This window comes from Cardiocondyla obscurior, linkage group LG05 (genome assembly GCF_019399895.1).
Source record: "Cardiocondyla obscurior isolate alpha-2009 linkage group LG05, Cobs3.1, whole genome shotgun sequence".
Taxonomy (NCBI): Eukaryota; Metazoa; Arthropoda; class Insecta; order Hymenoptera; family Formicidae; genus Cardiocondyla; species Cardiocondyla obscurior.
The window spans coordinates 6,729,658-6,757,648 of record NC_091868.1 but is presented as its reverse complement, the minus strand read 5'-3'; the positions used below and the strand labels follow the sequence as shown (position 1 = coordinate 6,757,648).

At 43.5% G+C, this 27,991-nt stretch overlaps 1 protein-coding gene across 2 annotated transcripts in view; it reads right to left on the bottom strand.

Annotated features, from left to right (window-relative positions):
* LOC139102652 (thrombospondin type-1 domain-containing protein 4) overlaps positions 1-27,991 on the bottom strand; it is a 55,586-nt gene that overhangs the window by 3,804 nt on the left and 23,791 nt on the right. For both annotated transcript variants that reach the window (XM_070656722.1, XM_070656721.1), the window contains exons 3-13: positions 10,865-10,940; positions 8,712-8,860; positions 6,831-6,933; positions 5,127-5,229; positions 4,405-4,580; positions 3,607-3,811; positions 3,129-3,295; positions 2,688-2,793; positions 2,524-2,596; positions 1,919-2,130; positions 5-137 (exon numbers count right to left, since the gene is read on the bottom strand). In XM_070656722.1, the coding sequence (XP_070512823.1) occupies positions 5-137; positions 1,919-2,130; positions 2,524-2,596; positions 2,688-2,793; positions 3,129-3,295; positions 3,607-3,811; positions 4,405-4,580; positions 5,127-5,229; positions 6,831-6,933; positions 8,712-8,860; positions 10,865-10,940 (1,503 nt within the window). The remainder of the gene's footprint in view (positions 1-4; positions 138-1,918; positions 2,131-2,523; positions 2,597-2,687; positions 2,794-3,128; positions 3,296-3,606; positions 3,812-4,404; positions 4,581-5,126; positions 5,230-6,830; positions 6,934-8,711; positions 8,861-10,864; positions 10,941-27,991) is intronic.

Below are 27,991 nucleotides of genomic sequence, written 5' to 3'. Positions count from 1 at the left end.
ATACCTGGCGGCGCAAGGATGATCGTTACATCGCAGCGGAGGAGAATGATTTGGTTTTTCCACGTTGCGACAGCGTTTATCGATGACAGGTGTCTGATTGCTTTCGCGGATGCACTTTAAAATCGTTGTCCGCACACCTGCAAAATACAACAATTGTGAAAAGCGACTAAACATTTTTTTTTCGATTATTTATTTTACTACATTTTTAGTTAATTAAAAAACCAATTTTTGTTAACCGACATTAGAAATTAATTTAACGCTCCAATTCTCAAAATCTTTTAATTGTGGATAAAATATGACGTTGAAAATTCATCAAAATAATACCCGCTTGAAATTGACTGAAGAATAAAATTACGTTTACGGCTTGGACAGCAAAACAATAACTCATTTTCCGTCGTTTATAACTTAGACAGCGTTGACGCATGAACAGTTTTATTGAGGAAAATTCTATCTCAAGTTAGTTAAAGAGTCTGCGAACGAAACGAAGTGCGACACTTTGCTAGTGGGACACTTTGTATTATGATCGACGTGACCGTCGCGTTTCTGTTATCCGTACTCGTGGCTTTCCGACCGTATCGCGTCAATTTAAATTAGAACATCCCAGTGACAGATCGGATACTGTCGCGTACAATGTTTCAGATATCCGCGATGTTCGGAAAGTCAAACCCATTTCCAGCTTAAAAATATTCTATATTTTTTTTAAGTCTGCGTCTTGATATTACTTTTATATAATCGATTATTCTTATATTTTCTATATTTCTCTCTCTCTCTTTTTTTTTTCTTTTTTTATAAGAACGATTTACTTTTAGTTGCTGGATAACTATTTCAATATTTTTCTTTAAATGTTTTAAAATGCTTTTAATTTTTTTTTTATTTTAAGCTGAAAGAATAATGAAAATATTAAAGATATCTTATGCAAAATTTTCAACCATTATGTTAGAACATATACTAAAACATATCTCGAGTTACTTCCCACGCAACGTCTTAGGGACGTTTAGACAAAGTCGTTTTCTTAATGAACTTTAATCATCCAGGCACTTTTTGCTTAATTATTCGTTTAATAGGAATTTTTACAACAGGCTTAAAATGACTTGGAACTGCCTTTTTATATCAACATTCTCGTTCAGGGTTAATTTCTGTTGAATACCGTTGAATATATTTCACATTTTTATATTTTACATGTGAAATTATTAAATCTGTGAAGAAATAAATATTCCAAATAAACAAATGCATCAGAGATATACTTGTTCATTGAAATACACGTAGTAGCTATTAATTTATCGACGAGCTTTAAACCATGGTAATCGATTAGACCGTTGCGTTGTATAATTACAAATATTTAATCGAACGCAATTTAGAACGTACGCTGCGTACATTAGTGATATTTATTCATTAATATTCATTTAGTTCTCGGACGCTACGGTATCATATTCTCTAAAATAAACGGGAGACTCGTGAAAATGTATTACCAGCAGTATTGGAAATTAACGTAAACTCGCCGATTGTTGAAATTATAATGCAGTACATTCCGAAAGTTAAACAACACGTATTAAAACATTTATCATTCGCAATCCGATATAATTAACTCACCTTTCGATACCGGATATTAAAACCTCAAGAGAAATATTTTACTAAAGGTGCATTATATAAATCGCAAGACGATATTTAAATCACTTGTCGGAATCACCGTGCTCTTCAAGATGTCGAATCTTTTCGTAACGTAAAAAAAATATTTTTCTTTTTCCAAGATATGCAACGAAATTCTTACGCAATGTTATTCTCAAAAGCAACCAGTTTGCATATCTCCGCGAAATAAACGGCCCGTAATTTTTTTTTTTTTTAATTTCAACTACGCGCAGCACCCTTCCCGGTAGAAATATCGTATGACGCACGATTAATTATCGGGCCATCTTCTTACCTCCCCCGCATTCCTTCGAGCAGGCAGAAAGGCCGACTATTTTCCAGGCGAACTTCCTCCTTTTCTTCCTTCTCATCGCCTTTGACTTTGGCTGATCACCCGCCATCACCGTGGTCGGTGGATGCTTCATCTCTTCCTTCCGTCCGGCGTCGTGCGCGCGCGGCGGATCGCGATCGCGACGCGTTGAAGATAAATCGCCCCGCCGATCCGATCTGGAAGACAGAGAGCAACAGGGTTGCGTGAACGAAGACAAATCACGCGCGGCTTAGCTCCGAGAGGCTGGTGAACGCCTAAGTTCTCCATGCTCCGTGCAACGAAGCAGGTCTATCCGGCGACATCCGTACCGAAAACGCTTGCTCCGAAAAAAAAAAAAAAAATGTTACGGCGCTTAAACGATAAAGATAAGAGTGAAAATGAAAGATTAAGGATTGGGAAAACCACGTCGACGCGTACTAAAAACGTTTGAGATAATTAAACCCCGTGGGAACGTATTTACATACACGCAATCTGTAATTTTTTAGCGTTTTAATGGGAGAGGAAAACTGCGTTCTCGATACTTTTAAAAATGACCCCGGCTTCGGGAGTTTTAACGAGGGTATATTTACATTCTTGTAACAGGTACTCGGACGGTCACGTGAGTATCTGGACTAGGTATCTCGTTGCCCCTATCATTTGCTCCTGCGAAGAAAAATAAAACGTTATGTGTTTATAGGGACTATAATCGATGGGTTTTTTTATTTGTATAATTGATTGGCAATGAAGCGATTACCTGCGACAAGCAGCGGCGGCGCAATTACCGCTTTATCGTCCAGCACTTCCTTCATAGGTAGCATATACTTGTACAAAACGCCCGGATTCAACTCCACAGATAAGATCTACGGTAACGCGCGGACAATGAATATTAATATCGAATTCCGTTAAACGCACGAATCGGAATATGTTTAAAATATTTAAAGCTGCATTAGCATTTAGAGGTATACAACTAAAAAAGTGCAGTGTAAATAGAAACGAGCAACGTAATAACAGAGCAATAACTAAGTAAAATCGTTTCAACTTTAAATTATAGCTCGGGAACGCTAAGAGATAAACGAAACTAGAGAAACGCATAAGATCCGTAAGCAAAAGTCGTTGATAATTAGTAACTCGAATTGTTCGCGTGATATAAAGAAAATCAACCGCTAACACGATTAACGGAGAGCTACGATAGTACCTCTAAATGTAGAGACTCGTTCAACGGTCCAGTCGCCAAGATACACTCCATACGGTTCCTATCGCCCCTCTGGTATGTTAATGTCGTCCCAGCCGCTTTATAAGTACCACTGGGACTGTAAGACCACGGTCCGTTTAGGATGTAACTGCCGTTACTGTCTCTCAACGCTGCGAGTAGATCGATCGTTTATTAACCAGCATATCGCCGCGCAAAAACGCCGCTTAATTATTCGTCCCTCTGTGCTTTTATTAAATTACTGACGCGATTATCGGAAGAGATAAAAGTGCTCGTAGCAATTCGCAGAGAATATTCATTGCTTTTTCCGCTGACACAATTTTCCTTTTTTTTTTTTTGCCGCGAATAAATTTTAATTAAACGTGCTTAAATATGTATTGAGCTATCAAAATGTTAATTACAACGATGCTAATTTACAAAGGGCAAAAGAGAGCACTTTGTTTCGACAGATCAACAACGTTACCTAGGAAATTACTGCTGAACCGGAGCTCAGAGATGTTGAGCGACATCGCGCCCTTTGGAATCGTGGTCACCTGCTGATGACCCTTGCCCAGAATCGGTTCCATAAAGATACCCTCGAACAACCTGCATCCTTTGCCACGGCCACCGCACACGCCGCAAGCGTCCATCGTCGCCCCGGAACCCACCACCCCGTCGCATCCCACAGGCTAAAACGACAAATATGCCAATTTTCGGCATCGCTGCGTTTAATTCACTTAAGAGATCCCCACTCGGGACTTTATGTATCTTCAACTTCGTCGAATCCTTTATTTTCAAGACCCGTTTAGTTCTTCTACTTTCACGAGATAATTTCTTAAATGAGAATTTCCTATCGTTATCGCTACGTATTTTTTAACATTTTCAAATATTCGACTTTAAAGCAGACTTGCGTTAAATTCGTACGCAAAGTCTTTAATCAATTTAGAGACAATTTTCTGAATTTTATATCGTATCCGTCGAAGGAAGACGTCGACTGTATTATATGTATATTAAATTTGTACTAGCGAAAGAGAAAACGTCCGGGTCAAAATCGAAGAGATCTAAATTACCGAGGGGTGCTGATTGATAAGTGCATATAACCGAATTGCACCGGGGCGTGCGACGAACCCCGATATCGACGGGAGAAAGAAACGAGATAGAGGGTAGCGCGGCAAAGAGCCCGAAGGCAAGCGGGTCTCGTCGATTGATCCGATACGATCGTATCGCGCCGTCATTAATTTCCGGCGTCGTTCTCTCGCCTAAAGTACCGCGCTATTCATACCTTGCATTGTCCGGCGACGCAGAGCCATCGTTCGCCGTTGCGTTCCGTCGTGATCCCGCCAGGGCGTCCGCGAAGATTCGGACCGTCGCAGGGCGTGCCGTCCATTACTGCCGGTTCAAGCGTTGCGTAAAAACGCTCGCCGACTGCACGGCAATTGAGCGCGCAGGAGTTCGGCGCTGGGGAACAACAGTAGTCACGATTAGGCCAGGCGGAAGTTAGGTCACCAGGCCTGGCCGTTCGCTACGTCATCGTTATATCGGTCGAACACCGATCGGCCGACGTCACTCGCTCGTTTCGGTGTCGCGGAACGTCTCTTTGTTAGTTCGTAAAAGTGGCGTGCCACCGGCGAAGAAGGGAGCTCGGAGAAACTCCCCGCGCATCGTAAAAAGAAATATCGCTCGGCATAATTAATTAATAAGCGCCAATCGTGGCTGGGTACTCGAGAGGGCATTCGCAATAATAATGAGAGAGTTGATTAAATAAAAGTTACATTATAGTCGAGCTTATTCGGCGGTATTTAAATTATTTTTCAAAAGTTGAAATTCTTTCCATCGTTAGAAGATAAGTATAAGAGATCGATTAAAACTCTCGCCGTATAAAATTCCTTTATTTTGCACGAGCATCCCCCTCCGCCCGGCGTAATTATTACTAATTGAAGAACATATCTCAGAGATAATGATTCACAATATCGGGGAAATTAGCAAATCGATTTCCGGACTTACCGTCTACGAAGGGCACCCAGACGTAAGTGCGGCCCTTGTAGTTCCTCCCGTTATACTTGGCGCACTGTTCCGCCCGCAAGTCTTCCGGGAAGTTCGGACATTCCTGCACAAACGCGTAATGGATTAATTAAACTTACGGTAATTAAGAATCGATCGAGTAAGGGGTAAATGGAAGGAGGGAGGAAGACGGCGTTACCATTAAGAAAGAGACAATTAGGATTTTTCCAGAGAAATAAGGCGGGGAAAATAACAGACGCGATCGATCGAGCTTTTTACGGCACATCGCGCTTTTCCCAAAGCACCGTGGGTAAATAAAGGTAAAATTATTTGCGGCCTTTGGTAGGGAAAAAAGCTCTCGCATTCCGACCCACCGCGCGGGTCCGAGAGGAAGTCCATATATTCGTGCAAACACGCGAACTCCGGCACGTGTGGGGTGCGCTACGTGCGCGTTGCAATTTCCGGGTAGACTATTAATTGCCGGCCAACGAAAACGGTGGTTACTTTACCCGGGCGTGTTTGCGAATCGCGAATACAGCTCGGAAATGTAGTCTCCGGATATCGAGAGCTCGAAGATAAATATTCCCGCATCGTGGCCCGCCGTTTTTCTTCCCCGGGTAATAACGGATAACGAAGCCGCATCTTTTAGCTAACATCAAGCCCGTTTCGCTGTATCGCTATTGATTTTTAATTTCCTGGCAATTTTCACTCAGAAAGACCACTTAAAATTCCCGACGTTGACTCGCGCTCTGCTCCGTAATGAACGAATTAACGTTTTTTTTTTCTTTCTTTTTGGATGGTAGCCCATATGCGAAATGTGAGTACTCGTGAGCGGAGAGCACAGCCGAGACGTCAACGTCACTGACCGGGACCGAGACGTAAACAGATCTTATCACGCGGTCCTCGCTACGTCAAGAGCTAATCAACACCGGGGCAAGCCCTTTCACCCTTCCTCCACCCTTCGCGACGCCAGCCAGAACCATTCGTTACGTCGCGGTCTTTAGTCTCGCAGGTGGTGATTATTCTTATAAATTTTAAACAACGCCACGTGCACACAGGCACACGTTCCAAAGATATAAATCGTCGTCGTGCGCATTCTCAATTGGCTCGCGCAATGATTTGTTCGAGACTCGTGACGCACCGAGAGGAAAATCTCAAGAAGCGTGCCTCGCGGCGCGCACGGGTCTAGGTAGATATAGACACACCGCGTTGATTAATGCGGCATCGCGGAGGTAGTGACACACGCACGAACGCGTACGCGATTTTTACACGAGCTCTCGCACGGGTAATTGCTGGTTTAAGACCCCAACGATAAACCGCATTGAAAATAAGGTGGCCTTTTGCGCGCGCTTTCATGGTTTTCCTAGAAATTCCGGGCATCTCTTCACCCAGCGTGGCTTTTCAGCATCGCAGATTCTCTTTCCGCGAGATATACGCTTACGTGGAACACTGACGGACAGCAACGAATTTAGAAAGCAAATCAAACATATCCACGAATAAATGTTGCATCGTGGAAGTTGTTGAAAAGATACCGCCGGAATTAATTTATGTCTCTGAATAATTCAACTAATTATTGATTAAATTTTTTATCGATTTAAATAAATATTAGAATCGACACGGAGTTTATCGTCAAACTTGAGAACTTGATTCTTGAGGGAGCTGTTCGTAATTCTAATCGATAACGCGGCGAAGAGTTCTTTGACTTACCTGCGTGTTGCACGTGTGGTAGCGCTTGTATGTGCCGATACAAATGGGCCTGACGCTGCTCGTACCGTTCTCCGAGATAATACTTCGCCTCCTCAACAGTCTCCTGGAACGAATCGCTCGCATTAGCTTACCCATTGACTCGCGCGAGTAGTGCGCGATATATCTTGATTTTTAGCGCCGAGTGCATAAGCATCGCTTTTGAGAAGTGCAGAACGTCACGTTAATTTTAAGACCAGAGAGAGAACGGGAGAGAACGCGCGTTATAAAGATAAAAAAAAAAGCATATCTCTACGCCTTATTTAATCATTGTTGCTGTACCGAAGCAAGTACCATAATTGCACCGCTTATTAGACTGAGAGACTGTTCGATCGACGCAGCATAGTTTTTGATTTACGTAAAATTAAATGAGATAAATTAAATTTACATTTTTCTTTTTTTTTTTTTTTGCACGGCATGCTTTGTCAAATTATTATTGTACCTATAAATTAATGATAATAATTAACATCGTTATTGTAATTTAATTATAACGGAACAAGGTATAATTAATTCGATGTTAATCGGAACCTCCGTGTAGCCACTGTCGAAGATAAATTCGCCATTAGATTCGATTTGCAATTGCGAGATACTGCTACCGACTACTACTTTGTATTTACTCCAATAGCGAACTCGCGGAGATTCACATTGCGAGTCACGTAACGGCTCGAGGTAGCGTTACGAAGGTGTAAATGTCAGTGGCGATAACAACACGTTTCTGCCCCCGGGAGAAGCTCGCAGGAGTCGTCGGTCTGCCGGTGTATAATCTTCTTATGCTACTGATCCGTAATTTGCACGCTGCTTTATAGCTAGCCAGACAGAACACACATGGTGTACGGAATTTGTTCGCTAAAGTCTCTTTCATCTTGAGGCAAGTTCTAAATTATTCATGCTTTACTTGAATTTTACATACTTCTTTAGTCTTTAAATACTAGACGTATTATATTAAAATATATGCGTGTAACCTTAAATGAAATATGAGTCTCCATATTTTAAAAAGATTTATTACTTTCAAGTTGTAAATAAATTATGTAATATGAAACGTTCCATAATTATGTTTGTTATCTATCGAGGCAACTCACGACACGCTGTCTGAAAAATCAAACCGACTACGTCTTTGTAGCGAGAGACACCGACGAATTTAAGACACCCTTTATATTCTCGATGAACGCGAAAGAACCGAAGAGATAGTTGGGTGATCGATCAATCGATGGGTTGAGGAATAGAAATAGCGTATTCACGCACGAGGTCCAAAGTTCCACCGCTGCTATGCAGCGACTCTCGTCTGGCGGGAGTTTATGATCCAAATTGCGTGAGGTGCCTAACGGTACCGCGAGGCATGTGATTATTGTTAGGATCAACTGCGCATTATCGTAAGGTGCTTTGCATTCTCGCGATGGAACCGCGACGCCCGCCGATTACCGATCCTCACCGCGACCTCCCGCGGAAGATCGTGCCCTCCGCGCCGCGAGGACAAAGGTGAAGCGAGGTGTGGAAATCATTAATCGAGCGTGAAGATATTCGAGCGGCAACGTGTCACAGAACGCTTCGTTTTTATGTTCAACGAACGAACCCCTATCGCGCTTTTATTTTGCGTCTTTACTCTTTAAAAAATATGAGACGACGAAAACTGAAAAAAATGTGTTGCACTCTTTAATGCAAGTTTAAATAAATATATGTAAAAAAAAAAAAAAAACATTAAATATGACGCTACATTAATTTGTCGTATTAATAAAACGTCGAGATAACTTTTTCGAGTATTTATTTAAAAATATGTAATAAAATTATGTTTTGTTTTATGCGTCACGCTACTTAAAAAAAAAAAGAAAAATGTTTCAATGCACTCACCGTGGAACGCATTCTCGAAATTGAGATTGAATGCCGGTGCCGCAAGATCTGGAACACTCGCTCCATGAGCTCCACGTGCCCCAAGTTCCTCTTATTCTGTTGTCATGGCTAATTCCAAACTGCGTTCTTTCTTGTAACATATGATACACCTAAAAAATTCAACAGCGTTCTATCAATTCTATCAATCGTGAGCTCTTTGGCAAAACGTTAACTTTTCAGCTTTTAGTTATCGTCCCGTTCGTATCATATTTCATAACAAATAACTGCGCGAACAGCAGACTATAATGCCGCAAAAAATAAAATATCAGAGCAGGTAACTAGTAATTAAACGATGAGGCAGATAGTACGCGCGGCTGGTATTCTGTTCTTGTTAATCACACGCCGACATCATAGAGCACAAACTGTTTGTTCGATAATTAATATCGCTACCGCGAACGAGATTCCAATTAGATCGCATGCATTTCGGTATCGCGGACTCTTGTCGTGATTAATTAAACGAAGGATCGATTACCGTATTGCACACACGATGCGGTGAATTTACGGTGGTCGATCTATCTCCGCGCACCACGGGCTACCCGTTGCATTAACTTCTGCCGGAAGTGCGCTAAAGGTAGCGTCGTTCTACCGGGAAGAAAGGCACGACGTTCTCACGTAAAGACTTGCCGGCGCTTCATACTTCACGTCCGATCCTCCCTTCGATCGCGCACGTCTAATTAATCAAGCGCGCTGAGTCCCGGCATCTCCCGCTACTTCGCGCACAATATCTCGGGCCTGGAATACAAATTGTCAATTTCGCCGAACCCACCGCGAGACGAATAACAAACCGTTAAATCTCGACAGGCCTCTTAAATGCAACTTTTGTTCCGCCCACGTTTACGCCGGGCTCTCTCTGTGCGCCGTTTAGGATTTCTATTTCGACGAACCGACCAAAGACTTCCGTATTCGCGAAAGAACAAACACGCGGCACGGGCAAGTTACACGTTACGTAAATACTGTGCGCCACGGCAAATTTGGAATTCGAACGACGGGACTCTGGGTTGCTTTTTTTTTTTTTGCAAGACGTTAATCCCAAGTGTAACAGACTAATATTTCCTTAATGCCTGGCATTAACTCCGGTACGTTAATCACGGCGTTTATACGGCATAAACCCCCGTACAAAGAGGGAGATACGTACCGAATTACATGAGAAGACGTTCACGGTACACGATATAATGGAACTCCATCGAGAACAAAATTGTGTAACGATAGTACTTTGCGGAGAGAAGCGGACGGTGCTTCGCATATATCTTAGAAGATTTCAACCGGAAGTTTACCGAAAATCGTATTAAATTTCTTCCTTGTTAATTAATAACGTTATTTATACGACAATAACAGTTTCTTAATAAAGCAAGTTCGGAAATGCCCGGTAATCGTTACGAAGACGGCCTTGACGTCAAACGCAAGCTCGCGGCGAAGGACGCAGGTGAGACTTCGAGTCTTCGTCAACATCGCTTTTCTAGGTCGTCTATTTTCGTGTCGCTCGTAATGCCGCAACGTTTTCCAGAACAAACGGACTTAAGTGTAATTATAAAGTGGCGGCGGCAGTGGTTGCACAGCACGAGGACCGTGTTTACGACTCGATCTCGTGTCGCGCGCCACGTGGCCTTGCTCCCCTGCGCCCAGTGTAATTTAGGGACCTCCTCTCGGTGTCAATTAATTACCCTCGCTTCGGCGCAGCGCCACCCGGCACGACGACCACTTAATTGTGCATTAACTCCCGCAAGTGGATCGAATTAATATGCATCGCGGCGCGACGTGGACTGTCCTCGGAGAGGCGAGCCGGGATCACTGGCATGGACCGATCGAGTCGAGTCCAGTCGCGAACGTAATTATTCGTTGACGCTTAATCGGTGACATCGGTTCCGAGTGAAGGGCCACTAACTGGCATAACTGGCCCGTCGTCGAACGCGCGCTGCAGAATCAATTCTGTCACTTGCCACTTTATCAATAAAATAAAATTGTTCCCCGAACAAATTGCAAAGGGCTTGGAACAAAGATATGAGCTATTTTTTTTTTTTTTTTCTTTAATTTAATTTAGCGAAAGTATTTTCCGATTTTTTCCTGGCAGCTAGGTCGTAAGATAAATAAAATTACTCGCTCCTGTAAAGACTTACCTCTATGGGATACTTGTCGGGCATATGCGAGGACGAGACGGCGGCCGTGCTCAGCACCATCAGGGCTAAAATCGATCTGCAACAGAGATAGAAGCGGGCGCATAAATCGATCCATTGTGTAAATACGAAGATCGACGAGTGCAATGGCGAGGCTGATCTACACTTTCGTGACCGAAAACCATTCACGGCGAGCGGGGCAATTACTCCTTTATCGTCAGCAGCATCGCCCTCTCGCCTTCATTGAGTTAGAAATTTCAAGAATGCGATCTTAATCTTCATTGAACTACTAACGCGCGCTTTCGTAGATGTACAGCGTTAATGAATTTAAACCGAAAACGTTAGTCGATAAATCTTGTTCAATCTTTCACGCTTTAATAAATCACTTTCTGCTGAAAATGCTCCTTTCAATAAATAACTTATAAACTAATGTAGTAAAAATATGTGTTCACAACGTGTAATTAGATAACAGCTTTCCCCCCCTTTTTTTTTTTTTACTCAGAAATCAACGAGAAAAAAATATTTTAAATATTATGTTACATATTTCTTTTGTAAAAAAGAAAAGTGCGACTTACTTAATATCTACGACACGAAGTTAAGCTATCGCGTAGCCGAGAAAGCGTATTTCTCGTTGACAGGCCTCAGACAACATGTTGCTTCCGTTGGCGTGATCATTAATGTAGCTTGACCACGTAGATCCTGGCAATCGATATAGCCGATTCGCGCTGATTTATCTCGCTTCGATCAAACTACACCATGCGCACGTCCCAATTTTTCCCATCAGGGTGCAGTCGCTTCTACCTCCCCGCGTGTATCCCGAGATCAAGCCCGACATGCAATCTCAGCATCCGTTGCTACACGCGGGATAACGATTGCGCATCACGTCCCCGGAAGCCACATTTTTTTCGGCTGACGGATTAGCTTAGGAGCGTTCACGGATTTACAAACACCGTTCGCAAAAAGAAAAGGAAAAATAATAAAAGAGCGTAATCAAAATCGCAATGTACGCCTGATCTACTCAATTGGTGTTACGTAACGGCAGATAAATCCGTAAGATGCGTCAAAAGCGGCTTTAAAGCGAACGTTTGGCACGCATTCGAATACCGAATTCCTCTCTTCTAATTTGGAGAAACGGAGAAGTGCGAGAATGAGCGATGTTCGCGATGAAGAAAACGGCAGATGCTCTTTCATGGGCGCAAGAACCGCGACCGACTTGTCGCTTCTTCTCTACGCTTAATTATTCAAGAGCTAAACGGCGCCTGCGAGCTGGAAAACGTATACAGACAAATAGAAAACGCATACGTCGATGATAGGTTGCGCGGAGCGCTCTGATGTGCGTAGCCGTCTTATCATCTTTCCGCGAAAATTACTGAAAAGAGTGCAAAATTTAAAAATATCGGAAGGAGGAGGCGAAACCGACGCGAAACGCAGATGGCGACAGCCTTTGACGCGCCGCGTCGTAACGCTGCGAATGCAGTCGAAAAGTTGCGACAAGATGCAAACTCCGAGTTTAAGGAGAATCTCCTGGTTAAACATTTGACTTAAATATTTTACATCCGGATTACGCCAAGACGCTTCCAGCCTCGAAATGAATAAAGATTTAATTACAGAGTACACGTCGCGTAATATCTCGTTAAAACGAAAACCTCGAGGAACGAGATGTTCCCTTCCCTCGCGTGCGATCCTTAAAATTAAGCCTTAATCGTACATAAAATTTAATTACTCCTAGCAAAGACGAGCTGATGATAGTATTTAATAAGCGCGTAATTAAAATTATATGTCGCGTATTTTCACGAGGGATAAAAAAATTCTCATTCCCGTCTCTGGGCGCGCGTGCTCATAAATTGAAGGAAACGAGAACTCGCTCGAAGCAGAAAATTATTCCGCTCTGCTTGATTTGCATCAATTGAGTTAGAAGTCAAGTCTCAAGGTGCTCGCGCGCGAGCAGGAAGTGCGTACGAGTCGAGATCACACACAAAGGGGCGAAGGGGAGGAACTCCGACTGCCGTTGATCCGGATAAACTGTGCCACCAAGCGTTAATAACGTTTCACTTGTTGCGTTTTCTCGGAAAGCTTAATTAATCATTAGATTCCGAGTCGCCGCCGCCGCGCCGGCCAGAGAGAGAAGAGAAGAGAAGAGGAGAAGGAGACCGCCACGCGGGGTGAGAAGACTCGGACCGCCCGTCGCTGTTGCACAGCGGTAACGCACGACGGATTGCGCGTGTACATACTTTCCGCGAGAGATGAGAAAAACGCGCTATCTCGGCTGTATCCATGCACGCGACACGCTCGCAATCGGGGGCGGCATACATTTCGCGATCAGCGCTACACGCGTCCTCGTCTTACCGCGGGACCTCTCGCGGCGAGGTCCAGCGAGAGATCGCAGCCGGATTAAGAAACGAGGAATTCTGATTTTTGTCTGCGTCGCGACCGGGAGCGGACTCGCGTCACCCGTTCATTACGCATCTCTTCCCCGTAGATACGACTTGCTGTTAAGCCCGAGCCCGAGCTGTTCTATCTATCCAGAGAACTGGACCATAAAATGATCTTCTCGAAGCCACGCTATCTCGATAACGGCTTGCGTTTTATTGAGTTAAATTCTTTGTTAAGCCGTAGCTGCCTGACAATGAAATAAAAACATATATATGTTATATGTGAATAATTATAATTTTCTACGTAAATTAAATTTTTTTTTTTGGCACGAGTTATTGATCGAATAAATAAAATAGTTTTTGCGTCGCGGAAAGCGAAAGACACATTTCAATTCTCAAAAGAGGAGTCTTGATAGATGACAGTTACATTCATACATTTCTTTCGTAGATACAAAGCAACGATATCATCTAGTTTCTCGCGACTTAATCGACACCCTGAATTCTCTGTATCAATTTGCTTCCGTAACGGTCTTTTTCTCCGTACTTGAAGGCGCATCGATGTAGATTTCGCGCTTATCAGCGGCTTGGCAATCGCAAATCGCGCTTCGCGGCGTAGCTCTCACAATGCAAATACGCTCTCGCCGAAGTATCGGCGATCGATCGCTCCAACAAGAGAGCCTACAAAGTACGAGCTACGAGCCGCGTATCCGCGACCCGTTACGACTTCCCCTATCGCCGCGACTCGTCGTCGCGTATCTCGCACTTACAACAAACAATGCCGGTCTTGTACTCAATGGCGTAGGAATGTGAAAAATTGATCAGTGGCAAGAAGCCGCACCACGCCTCGACCCCAGCTTTGCAAAACCCGACCAGAATCCTCCCATTAAAGCCGACCACGGAACGTCAATCGCGACCAGATACGCCACCATAAAGTCAAGGGGCCTCGATAATTCACGTTAAAAGAAATACTGCTGCTGGCTCTTTGTTCTTAGAATGAGATTATTTAACACCGTGATTAAACCGCGCAATTAAAATTTGATAAGTGTAAAATAAGATATAAATACATTTTTTTAAAACAAAAATATAATAGTAATGAAATTCAATTTACAAACGACTAATGTGCGCAAATTATTTCACACGGTGCATTATCGTTTTGCGCTCGACGACGCGAGGGAAATGCATTCTACTGCGTCGTCATCCAACGAAATCAATAAAGATACTCCGAGAATCGTTGCGCGACACCGTTATCGCAATAGCGTCATTAAATTATCGTATTATAAGGCCAATGGACAAATTCTCATCTAATAGTACGTGCTCAGACGAAACAATTGCGGGTCGTGTGACGGGTTTAACGGTGTCATATATTAATACAGCTCTCCCCAACGCTAATACAGCGTCCCCAAACGCGGCTGCACATTGTAACTTTTACGCCGGTGTTAGAAACAAACGGCACTTGCCTCGCAATTACAGCGGATCGTAAAAATTACGTTGACCTACCGCGCGCTCGTCGAATAAAAGTAATATGCCCTCGTGTAAAAGAGCGGCCCTTTGAAGAACCAGAACCCCATCGATTTTTATCTCAGCTCGAAATGTCATACGACATATCGAAGAAACTTTTCGGGGAAGAACCAAAACTCTAAAAAAAAAAAAAATTAATTTTCCAAATAATAATTTTTATCTTTATAGATTTGAAAAATGTCCGAAGGTGTCGAGCCCTATTTGAAGGGACAGAACTAGGGAGCCAACTTTACAGACGTCGTATTGTCAACATTCGGCGTCGCGGGAGGGCCGCAGATTCGGTACCACGGTGGTCCCTTGAGAATTTTTGTAGCCATCGGGCCTCGAAGCGAAGGGAACACGCGCGGCGAACGCAAAAAAGGAACGACCGTGAAATATGATGCGCGATACGCAGCCACGGCATTGTCTTCGACGCGAGAAGCGTACCCTTTTCCGACGAGAAGTCGCCGTCGGACAGGGGAACGAGGACAAAGGGAGTGCATGTGCAAGCCTCGAATAGCTTCTCTAATGATACCGGAGCATCTCGATCGGCTTAAGAAGGATTTCCACTACTGGGCCACGACGACAGCTCTCAGTTTTAAGCGCGCGCGACTTAATCCGCTTCCTCCTGATTTCGCTGAAGCTCCCGTTCAAGCGGGGCCGCCCATCGTTATACATCACTAGTATTTTACTGTAGTCTAACGGGGAAAATAAACAGCCGTGCCAATGGAGGCAATTAGCAGCGTTCTCGAGAAATGCCTTCGTAGAAATACACTCGGATTCGGATGAAATACGATAAGAGCACGCCGCTTGATATTTTTATTCCACGAATGTTTTCATTTTACCGAGGATATTTTATGTGGATTTACATATTTATCAAGGGAAAAAAAAAAAACAATTTTTCAACAGAATACACAGAAATGTAACCGTAAAATAAAATAAAAATCACAGAACGATCGCCCATAAAGAAGAAAAAAGAATAAATTCTAAAATTAATTCATGCGTGAAACTCTACTTCAATCAAAATTAATAAATGACAAATTAATATACGTAACAATTGTTAGATAAAATTGGTAGATAATTTTAACAAATGTAATGCTGAATAGCGCCATTACCTTTTACCCTGCCGCGATGATATATTCCCAACAAGGTCTACATAAATCATGTTAGTGCAGTCAGTCTACGTGAAATATTTACAATATTACTGACGAGGCATTTCTGAAACTATAAACCAAGCTTTACGCACACGTACGTGTTTCGCGTGTAGCAGCCGATATACCGTACGCAGGTGCATTCGGGGTGAGATGCGTACACCCCCGCGATGCAGTTGCAAGAGGTAAGGTACTCGGCGCCAGTTTCCGATAACCGAGGTGGTTTCGTATTGCCGTCGCCGTTATCGTTGTCACGGCGTACTCCCTTCGGTATTTACCTTCCACTTTCGAGGGCCGATTGTCGACTGGAGCCTCGTTATATCGTTCGAAAACATCGCCTAAAGGTGCCTTCCGCGTGCGGAGGACGGTAATGCTTACGGTATATCGATGCCATCGACGCGGCACTGCGCTTTCGGTATTAAATTACTTTCTCGATATATGTGGACATTTTGCATTCAACGATATCTCGCGTAACTCTCCCTTCGCTAACCAAGCCACGCGAAACCGCCCGTAATGATTGGATATGTCGCAGCGCAGCGAATAATCGCGAAATTATCGACCAACTTCTAAGCGAAGCGAATCTAATTCGAGGCACCGTTAGAACCCAATCGTGGGGCACATAAAATTCTCAAAGGTTGTACGATCGCGCGATAAAGACACTATCGGCGGCCACATATTGTTGCACCGCATCTGTTTAAATTTACGCCGCCACGCCGCGCAATGCGATATCGCAATTAAAGCAACACGGCCGCTAACTAGTCGTTACTCCGCTCATTATCGAACGTGTATACGAGATACCGCCGTCTGCCAAAGGTGTTTCGTGACCCCGTTTTGGTGCCTCTCGTCCGCATTAACTGTTCGATTATCGGCTAAGTGAAAGAGGTTCTTTTCGCTCGTATTTTGAGATCGCCAAGCGAGCGAGAGACAGACAATCGGCAATCATTTGAGGAAATCCAACAATAGAGTAGTAGCACTTTACGTTTCACAGATATTTCACATCTGATATTTTACAATTATTTTTTCCTTAATTTTTTTCTTATTATTCTTCCGCTCGGCAGTTTCTGAGATCTTCCATCGATTCAATTAATAGGAACTTGTCTGCTCGTTAGAGGAGAAACAATTCAACGAATCAATTTTCTCTTAAGTGAACGATATATGTATAGCCGAGAGACACGTCACGTACCGCACGGTTTTGCAGACGCGAGTTAGACGCGCGGATCGCGAAAATAGACGAGAGGGGGACCGGTATCGACGTGTAATAAACACGGTGGCAAAAACGTTCGGAAAACCGACCGCGGGTGGTTGTCCACGGCGGCGGCGGGGCACGGTGGGAAGTGAAATTAGCGCAAATCACCCGCGGGCGGTATACCTAACTACACGAAGACGACCCATCTACGTTGAAGAGCGTCTTGTTAGCTGCACGCACGACTGCGCGTACGTGTAACTCCACGTGAAACCCAATACACCGAAGTCAAGCCGAGCCGGGTGGCTGACTTGGGTCAGACGATGGTAGGGGCGAGGGGCGAAAGAATATGCCCGGGCTTAGGATCGAGTGGATCGACGCGTGACCACACGTGTGATCTGGGTCAGTTTTTGGAGGCCAGATATGCCCGAGCATGGACAGGATCGGCGACGGAAGAAAGAGGATCGATCCGAAGGCTTTCCGATGCCGCAAAAATAGCGGCCGATTGCCAATTAATTTTAATCGTCAAATTTAGAGTACGTATCAAGCGGATATTGTCTATAAATCACGTTGCTGTATCGTAAAGAATAAATGACGAGATGTAAATGACAAGAATAAATCTGAAAAGTACATTCAGAGACTTCGAGATCATGTAACGTTTAAATTAATAATGTACCTACGCAAAATAATATCTACGCAAAATTACGAATCGCAGCGGTCTATTGCATCGCGCGAGTGCACCACTCGATTTTTGTACGTCAACAGATTATGCGATCCTATCGAAGGGTTTGATCGCAAATGTCAGAAGGCCAAGACGCCTGTTGATAAGATAAAAAAACGTTAAGCTGGCCGCTGGGGAACGCGAGTGTCAAGAGGTCGAACGGATCCAGCAGGGAAGTCCTTCGGAGGAGTCCAAGTCATTCAAGCGACTCACGACGATCTCCTGCGCTTCGCACGGGATTTTATAGCGATTCAGCCTAGGATCTACAGACTAGGTTTAAAGCCACTTCAGGCGCAACGTCGGGCGTATTAAAATCTCTAATATTTTTCCAAACGAGCTTCAGAACGTTTCATTTAAGTGTCAATAATTCTCACGCGGTTGCGTACCGCAATCATCGATCAGAATCTCGCTGATAATGTCCACATGCTATTTCGTTGGCGTTAACAAGTTTAATGATACACGTTTTTAGGTAGACTTATTGATATGCAGATTTATATTATACTTGATTGAATTTTATAATTTGCATGTATTCGATTAAATAATAATTAGTCACGACTCTATGATTGCTTTCCGGCGCATTAGATTGCTAGAATGTTATGGCAAAAAAAAAAAAATAAATAAAAAAAAAACGAGCGAACACGGCGCTTCTGAAAAACCTTTAATGTATAAAATGTTTTTACCCGTGTCACTGTTCGAAATACATTCGCGCGCGTTGTCAGATGAAAGGGATGTCGCGAATCATTCGTTATTCGACATACGTCGCGCTCTCACATCCTCCCACGTTTCTATTAATATCCGCGTACATGCACGAACACGCACGTGAATTTTTTACCGTTTGCGAATATCGTAAACACTCGAAGAAGCGTATTGGAAAATCGCTCGATTGATTGTCAATTTTGCGCACGAATTAACTCTGATTTGTAAAGCAATATTAAACATATTGATCACAAAATTCCATAACGAAGAGAATACAGTTGAGCCATCACGCAATTACGTAGTGTATAACGTAACAAGGATCCTAACGCAAACAATTTATTACAATATTGAATAATTAATGCGATCAAATATTAGCATACGCCACGATTTCATTATGTAGGACAAACATATTGCATTTACCGCTTCGGAGAAGTGAAGTAAAAAAACTGCGAGGCAAAATACCCTCGCGTGAGAGAAGTTACGGATTCGTATATCAATTACGCGAGGAATTAATTGCGAGTCCCTTGAAACACCATGCTACGTTGGCCAGTTTAAAATGTTGCATTAGCCAACGCAGGGGAATAAATTCTCCCGTTACATTACGTCTTTATCATGATAATATTATGTAATTTATGTGAATTTCCAAAATCATATTTTTATACTGTGGATGCGCGGGCGTATGGCCTTTTTTTTTATAAACGATGATTTTATTTGTGTCAAGTTAGTAATAAATTATATTCTTGCAAACATTTTCGTAATGTTATTAAAGTTATCTAAAAAAAAAAAAAAACTTAATATTTTATATCACAATTCTTTGCTTCAATTTCTCCTTTTAAATTCGAATTCTGAGTTTAATGCATTTGATAGAAAAACGATATTAAACTTCTCGTGTTATTCAGTTATTAATCCCAGCTATTATTTCTCGCAAAATTGATTGTTATAAAAATACCTTGTAAGTGTTAAAAATTTTGTTTTTTCTTTTTTTTTTAAAGACAAAGAGATTTATGGGAAACGTGAGAAATATTAAAAAGGAACTAATGCCCCAGCTATAACTCGGCGCACAATCAGTGACCAATGCATCACCTTAATATATCATCCCACTACGAAGATGCAAAAAGGTTAAGACCCTCAATAATTAACGACGCTGAAGTGTTCCAGTCTCACGCCGCTGGATTATTCATCTCCACGATTGAATTATTAAAAATCGTCCCGGCCGCATTGACCGCGCAAGTCACTGCCGCATGCGTTGCATCATCGTGCATTACTCACGCGTAATTCACGGGCATCATCGTCGCGAACTCTCAGGGATCGACCGAGTCGCCGGCGACTTATTAATATTAGGATCCATCGAATTAAGATTCCTCCGTGGTAGAGGCAGTCACGCGTAGATCATCCGATTGCCCTCGACAACAACGGACCGACCGGCACTGAGAAGTCTTACATTCTATTAGATACTTCTCGCCTCGACACGGGACTCGTGGCTGATTAGCGAGCAAGAGAGGAGCTGCTGTGAATCGATAATGATCGACGGCAGCATTTAATGACTTGCCGTGCGACACCGTCAGTTCATTATATTTCCACGCTGATTGTGCGAGACGACGAAAACTTTAATTGAAAATATAATAACGGCTTTATATCTTGAGGTGGAAGGTGACAATTAAAATTTATTAACTCGATAGTATTAAAAACTATAGAGAGAAAACGGTTTACCGTAACTACCGTAACTAAATGCCGTTCGCTACGCTTTGCGTGCGAATGATAATTAATATCGAGATATATTCATAAAATATATCCGCGTAAATTGTGTGCTGCTCTATTAGAGTAAATTTTAAAATAATCAAATTTTAATACTAATATGTATAATAAAAAAAAAAATAAAAGAGAAAAAGAGAAAGATGTGTACAAACATACGTTAAATATTCATATCGCTTTTGCTGTAGATAAAATAAAACATCGTGCTCGAGCAATTTTCATTTCTGATTTAATTCATTTTTGTGATTGTAATATCAAATTGTAATTGTTAGGATATCCGATGCAAATACTAATTTCCATAAAACTGTATAAAAAGATATCTCTCGTATTATAGCTAATTGCAATAAAATATAACTTTTATCATCGTTTACACTAATTACTTGATAATAAATTGCCAACGAGAGCGAGTACCAGAAAAAAAAGGCGAGTCACCGGATCTGCTTTCATTATACGGCTTGCAATAAAGCTCGAATTCACTTTGTCAGTTAATACTACAAAGGCAGAGGCATAAAAAAATGTTTGGTATTTCCTAGGGGTAAACTCGTCGCTGTTTTTAATTTCAGAAATATGCAGCGCGATATTTCGTCATAAAGCAGCTGAAATGCGTTATACAGTTTGTCGAAGATAATTAAACCCGTGCGCTACGCACACGTGCCGTGTCGCGGCGTATCGTATCGCGGTCTCTCGTCTTTCGAATTATTTCCGTCCATTAGCCGGCGCTTAGACGTTCCAGGAATCGCTTCAATCTTCGCGTCACGCGGTATCGCATAATTCAGAATGTTACAACGCATAAAAATACCTCGAGGAATATTATGCCTATTAGTTTACGCTTGGACGATGAGAAAAAATCAAGACGTCCAGTAGCGCAAAAGAGGAGAACGAGACAAGTGCGTCATCATAATTTCGCCGCGTCGCGGTGACGATTAAAGCGCGGAGTGATCGGCGCGATCGTTGCGATTAATCTCCCGCGGTGCGGATGCGAGAAGGGCGCGGAGCGATCGAGGAATCGCGAGCACCTTTCGTGCATCCAGTAGCCGAGAAAAGATACGACCGACCTTCCCGGCTTTCGCCTCCTCCGCCTCCTCGGACTTCGTGCTCGTTCCGCGTATTACAGCCCGGATCGGACCCGCACGTACCAAGTGACGTGAAATTATAATTCCGTAAAATTAACGTTGCATATGTTAATTATTAAGAACCGGTCTGTGGCTCGCGGCCACCTTCAAGGTTCCCTACGCCGTCAACGAAACATGTGTACGGCGTGCGCTCGCACGCGAGACGCGACGCACCATCCGGCGTGCATCCTTGTACGCCGGGGTGGCGTAGGGCTCCGCTTGCTCCACCAATGATGACGTCCGTGAAATCTCCCGAATAAAGGTTTCCGAGTCGAAAGGATAATAATTAAAAAAAAAAACTTCGATCTTAGTTCTTTCAAGCCGACTTTTGTTCCGGTTCTTTTTCTTTCTCTCTATATTTAATTAGATAACTAGAGCTAATTTTAAATCCTAAAGTTTATTTTGTCATTCCGTGTAACGTTCTCTCACGATGCGGAACGTTATGGAAAAACACGAGTGGTTTATTACGCGAACGTTTTATCGCGACAAGAAGTCGCACAAAGAAGTCTATTGTTTTGGTTCCGCGGAGAGTGCTTTCTTATGCGCAAAGCTCTTCCGTGCGTGCAAAATCAAGGAGCGGACGTCAGGGAGCATCGGGACGAGCTTATCGATCGCCGCACCGGCGTTTTCACGTCTGTGCGAATCAAACGCTTGGAATCGAGAGCGCAATGAATTATCTCGACAGAGAGGTGAAGGAGGATGCATTAGGCCACGGGTGTGTGCCGCGGGCAAACAAATCCGCAGGGTACACGGACGGCGCAGTATGTACAAAGCCGGTGTTGTCCGCCGTGTCAATAACGGCCGACGAGAGAAGAAAACACGCACGTTTGGTCGGCAAACGCGAGCCGTTTTAAAGCGAGGGATCGCGATTTACGGCGCCGATCTCTTCGCGCGCGCGCGCGGTCTTTGCGGAGAACAAAAGCCGAACCCGTTCTGGAGCGGAAAATCGCTTCGACATACGCTCGACGGTTCTCGCCCGCGAGAAGTAATGGCGCGAGGAAAAGGAGAACGCGGGCAAGTCGTGCGTATGCCGAGAAAATCGGTGTTTCGCGCTGAATCTATTAAAGCGCCCTAGCGAGGTCTCGTAAACCACCTTCGACACTTAACTCGCCAGCTCAACAACGGCACCCTGTTACAATGCGACGGTATGCGCCTCGGCGTAAGAGACGCGCGCATTATAATATCAAAACTGAAAAAAAAAAAAATCCGCCGTTGAATAGCGAGGAATGCACTCAGACCTCTTCCAGAAGAGATGAAAAATTCTTCCCCCGCGATTTAGCACGCCACGAGTGTCGAGAAATGTCGGCGATACGCGATACCTGACAGGGTTAAGATGTTTAAGCTGAAGGAAGAATCTGGTGCCGCAGACAGATGTTACTTTTAAATTTTTTAACGAATAACTTCCCACTGAAAGTCATTCCGCGATGTCTCTTTACTCGAGTTGCGTAACTTGGTATTAATAGCAGCGGTACTTCAGCTTTCTAAAAAAAATCAATCCTGGGGACAGCGGTCACGGTCAGAAATACTCACACTTCGTTAACAACTAATTAGTTTGAGCTTTTCAGATAACGGGAGCACAGATTCTTTGAAATGATAAAAACAAAGTACGTCCGTTTTTCAGAAAGACACTGATTTATTTAAATTTCCAAGTTGAATTCGCGCAAATTCTTTTCGCGAGAAAAATCAAGTTTTATCTGAACCTTTCTTTTCTCGGATAAAATAAAACGTTTCACCAAGAGAGAAAAAAAACACGTAATTTACGAAATAGAGAAATCGATGCTGAATGCGCACTTCTCTTTGGAACTACATTGTTCCCGTTTAAAGTATCGAAAACCTTTTAAAGAGCGGTCGTTAATTATATTTTATTCAAAAACGAACTCTTAAAGAAATAGGAACAAAGAACGAATAGATTACATTTGTTAAAATGCATTATCCAAATTTTTCGAAGGTACTTTTTCAGAATAAGTTCCTATCGCGGGTGATTTATAAAAATTTCGCAAGATTAAAATCTTTCAGATGCAATATCGGGTCAGCAACGGATTGCCGAGTGGAAAAATAGCCGGCGGGAGAAAGAACGGCAAGCTGGAAAATAAGACCGGCGGTTTCTCGATAAAGAACGTGAGATCGAAATCGAAGTCGCGATAAGATCCGCGCTTCCGTCACCGTGGCAGACAGAAGCAAACGGTATACGTGAGCTTATCGATATATGTATACGTGCCTCGCGGTTCGTTAAACGCGGCTGATGCTGACCGAAACAATGGCTTTGTACACGATACGTGTGCTCGAATCCGACGAAGGAAGGGTCCCTTCGCGCGCGAGAGCGGCATAGCAAACGAGACGACGTCGCCGTCGTTTTCTTATATGCATACACCGTCGGCGCCGTCGCGGGGGTATAATAACTTCCGGTCGCGGCTAATTGTTTCCTGCCGACGAAATAATTAAATCTGTCCGCGGGATGATCGTTCTCTCGACAGAGCGCGCGACGTCAACGGCGTTGAAACGCGATTTCCCGTCGCGGAGTTTCGAGACCCGTTCGCACGAATTTTTATTTTTATTTTTTTTTTTATCGTTACGGCAAACTCGAAACGAGTAAATACACGTTAGCGATTCTTCCAGCAAACGAAATGCAAATATAAAACGGAAATGGAGAACGATGTGAGATTAATCTTTCCCCTTATCGGAAAAATATAGAAATGTCAATAGTGCCCCTAAAACTCGGTTGACTGACAATAAAAAAATTGCTTCGCGTCTGTAAATGTCTATGAACATCTTTATACACGTGAAATATGCACGTGGAAAGATAATGTTTGACGAAAAATTAGCAACACATAATAAAAAGAAGAGAAGCGTTTGGAATGTGAGGAATCGACTGACAATACGCTAAGACGAAACCTCAAAACGGCGGCGGCCGCGGTATCGACGTTCAGGAAATTGCTCGACGGGAAACATCTTCCGCGGTGATCCGGAAGGCGATCAGGGCACCGGACTATTTGCAGGATTCGATGTAATTGCTGCGCGCCAGAGCCGAGACGTCAAACGCGCGCGCTCGAGCGTAAACGTTTAAACGACGATTACGCGTATACTTTGTCGGGGAAGATGGACAAGAGCTCGCAGCCAGCGACCATCGTTTAACGACCGTAAACTCCCACCTCCTTCGATTCTGTGGACCCCGAGTCTACACGCGCCGTAAAGTACAGCGTCACGTAGGTACAGAGAGACGGCCGGCGCGGGATAATATAATACGTCGGAAAGTGCGGGCGTGAAAACCACGCGTGGATCGCACGCGTAATCGGCTCGTTTTAGCTCGAGATCGAAGCTCAAAATATCAACGAAATTTCCGCTTGCTCGGAAAAGAACGAGCTCCGATAACTAATCGTGCATTCAGAAAGAAAACAAGAGGATCTGTAATTAATTTTGAAATGGTAGAACGTTCCGCAGTTTTATCCATAGAAATTTGCAAAATTTTCACAATTGTCTTCTTTGAAAAGCGCGAAATTGCTAGGCGTCTGCATCCATCGATGCGCCGCGCTAACTACCCGGGGTGCAATGTACGATGCAAATCTCGGTTTAAAGGAGCGTACGCGTAATCAGCGTCACAAACTTTATAAACGAAAATAGTAAAGGCGACTGCTAATTATAAGGATCCCTCGCAAGAAACCCTTTATCGTCGGTAATAAGCAAGTGTTCGCTAATACGTACTTGTAAAAAAGATTTAATCGCCGTACTACAAGTATACCCTCGTATTGCGTATAGCGATCGCAGGTGCGATCACTCGTGTGTATATACGTGTGAGAAGATTTAAAAAAAACAAAGAGATAGGCAACAAATCCTAAGCGATAGCCTGGCGCGCTTGCTCGCGATCTCGCGAACCAGGTACAACGACCGGGAATGTACGACTACCACGCGAGTACAAGCCGTGAGCGGCGTTTGGCTTGTTTGTGCAATTGCGCGTGTACCCGGCACATACGTAAGCGATGGAAGGAGACGCGTGATGTTCCCCGTGTAACGCTAATGCACGAAAACGATCGCCGGGATCACACAACGCACTAAAGTCAGAATCTCAATGAGACGCGCGATTTGCTCCGCTGTGCTCGCCGAGCGAATTGTAAAGGATACCTTACGTGCTGTCGCATTAGAAAACGTATTTAAATTCTCCCTCGATCTTGTATTTTCGTGACGATAAATTCTAATTTTCTAACGCTACTTCTTCTTCGCGGGCGCAATAATATTTTTCCAACGATCGTTTAATTTCGATTGAAAAAAAATTTCGCAGGTCAAAGAACGGTAAAGTTAGGTAAATTGCTTATTGAATCCTTCGTCGTCTATTAAATTAATTGCAGTTTAATTGAAACTGTTTTCCGTGACCAATGCCAAGCACTTTCACGGACTTCCTTTCATGCGCTCGCACTTTACTGCAACGCGTGGGCGGTTCGGCGATATTTACTGCTAAGTAGTCGACGCGATCCTGCCGGGTGGCAAGAAGATCCACCCTGGCTATACATATCGAATTGCCGGTAAATCTTCAAGGGATTTTATTCCGGTTATTATGTCGCGTGGAAGAAGGATCACGTTTAAATCTGTCAGTTCTCGAATAACTCGACTTTGTATCGTTCAGTCTTACGTCTTGAAATCTTTAGATCAACAGAATCTTTAATCGGTCAATCTAAAGCAGCTCGTTGAAATTACGTAAAAAAAAAAAAAAGACACGAAACGATTAAAACTATATAATATCCTTGAAATGTTTTTTAATAATCAATTTTTAACTTTTTTTTTAACAAATACGCAACTTTCAAATCTGCAACAATTTTTAATCGTTATTTATTTTTCGAAATTTGCACAAGGCTTTTTTCGCGTGCAACATAAATAAATAAGAAAACCTATATGTGCACGCGTGTTTTTCAATCTCGTAAGAGATTATTTATGACCATCGATACAACTTCCTGTAACCTTGCATACTTAATGTAGATTCGCGCAATAACAGCTGTTGGAGCGAATATATTAATCCTATCGCGCCCAAGCAGATCTATGAAATAATAATCGTGATAATAACGCGAAAGCTACGGAAGCTTCCCTGTACTGTAAATGGTCTTTATGGTGATTTTTCACGGAACCGGAGCGCTTTCAGAGCCCGCGAGCTCTTTGACCTTGTATAATTGCAGCGAGGTCGCGGCTTCTTCTTCATTTCTTTCTCAATGCCTTGCACGTAATACGCGCTTCGTTCTAACGCGAGGTTTTATTAAACGAAAGAGAAACAGCCGCCCGGTTGTCGTAAATTTCAAAAAGCGGCGAATACACACAGACGGCTGGCATGAACAGCAAGTAGAAACGCGATACGCGTTCTTCGCAATTTTTATGAGCCGTGTTCTCCTCTCTCTTTCTGTCTCTCGCGCGCGTGCAACGCAAATTTTTTAATTTTTTCCTTTTAAAGACTATTTTTCGCGCATTCCACTCATGCACGGCTCTATTAAAATTGTCATCCGACCGCTATTGAGCCACGCACAAACACATCCGTTATGCATAAATAATAACGCACGCCGCTCACGCAGAGACGGGCACCTACCGATGTTCGTGTGTTGTGCTCAAATTGCTCGTACTCACCTTCAGAAATGGCGTCCGTGATGCTGCGACGGCGGCTATCTCTCCCGTATCTCTCGGCGACCGAGAGACGGAGGAAGTACGTACGCCAGCCGCCGTCGCCGCTCCCCGCGGAAAATGCCATATCTGCCTTTAAGCGTACATATATGAGATTTCGCGTTTGTCCGTCCCTTTAATTTTTCAAATAATTCCAAAGTGAGGGAGAATTTTATCGAGCTTATTAATGGGCTTATCGACAAAATTCAGATAAGCAATTTTCGAAAGGTTTTCATACGTGATCCTACTATCGATAAATAATTTGTGATTGTATTCACGTCACGCGTGTACGGACCACACATTTAGCGTTAAGTGCGACCGTCCGATGCCGAGTGTCGTCTAATACAAAGATCGCGTTCAACGTCAACGCGCTACCAGAATCAGATAGTCCCATTTAGCGTTAAACGCGTGGCGCGAATACGAGGCTCCAAGTGCTCTCGCCGTGGCGTTGTAACGCACGTTACAGAGCGATAAATTACGAGGGAAGGGCGACGTGCGCCGTACCAGGAGGGTCAAGATCGCTTCGGTGGAGAGAGAGCCTCGGAATGCCAACGATCTCGCGAACACGTTTCGCGCATTCGCCCACGTTGCAGTTCGAAGGAATAATTATAGGTCTCGGCAGAAAAGAGGCAGAAAAAATAACAGAAGAAACGAGAGAAAAAAAAAAAAAGAAATAAAGAGCGAGAGATAGAGCGAGATGAGGCACCGGTAGTAGTAACGGTGGCCGTTGTATCGTCGGAGCCCACTGAAAAATAAACGGGAACAGCACTCACGTGTTCCCGCGCCTCCGGTGCATCGACAACGGAGGACCCGCGCACGTGCAACGCATCTTCTTATCTGATACGTCCATGCAATCCCTACGACGTCCCTCGCGGCTGGCTTTCTCCGGGACCGCCACGGTAATTCTTTTCCGCGATAATTACGCGTCTGATAAAAGGACAGCACTTCGGCCAAGCGACTCATAAGGTTCACGTCTCAATCGCGGTCTTAATCGGAGAGTGAAGACCGGGTAAAG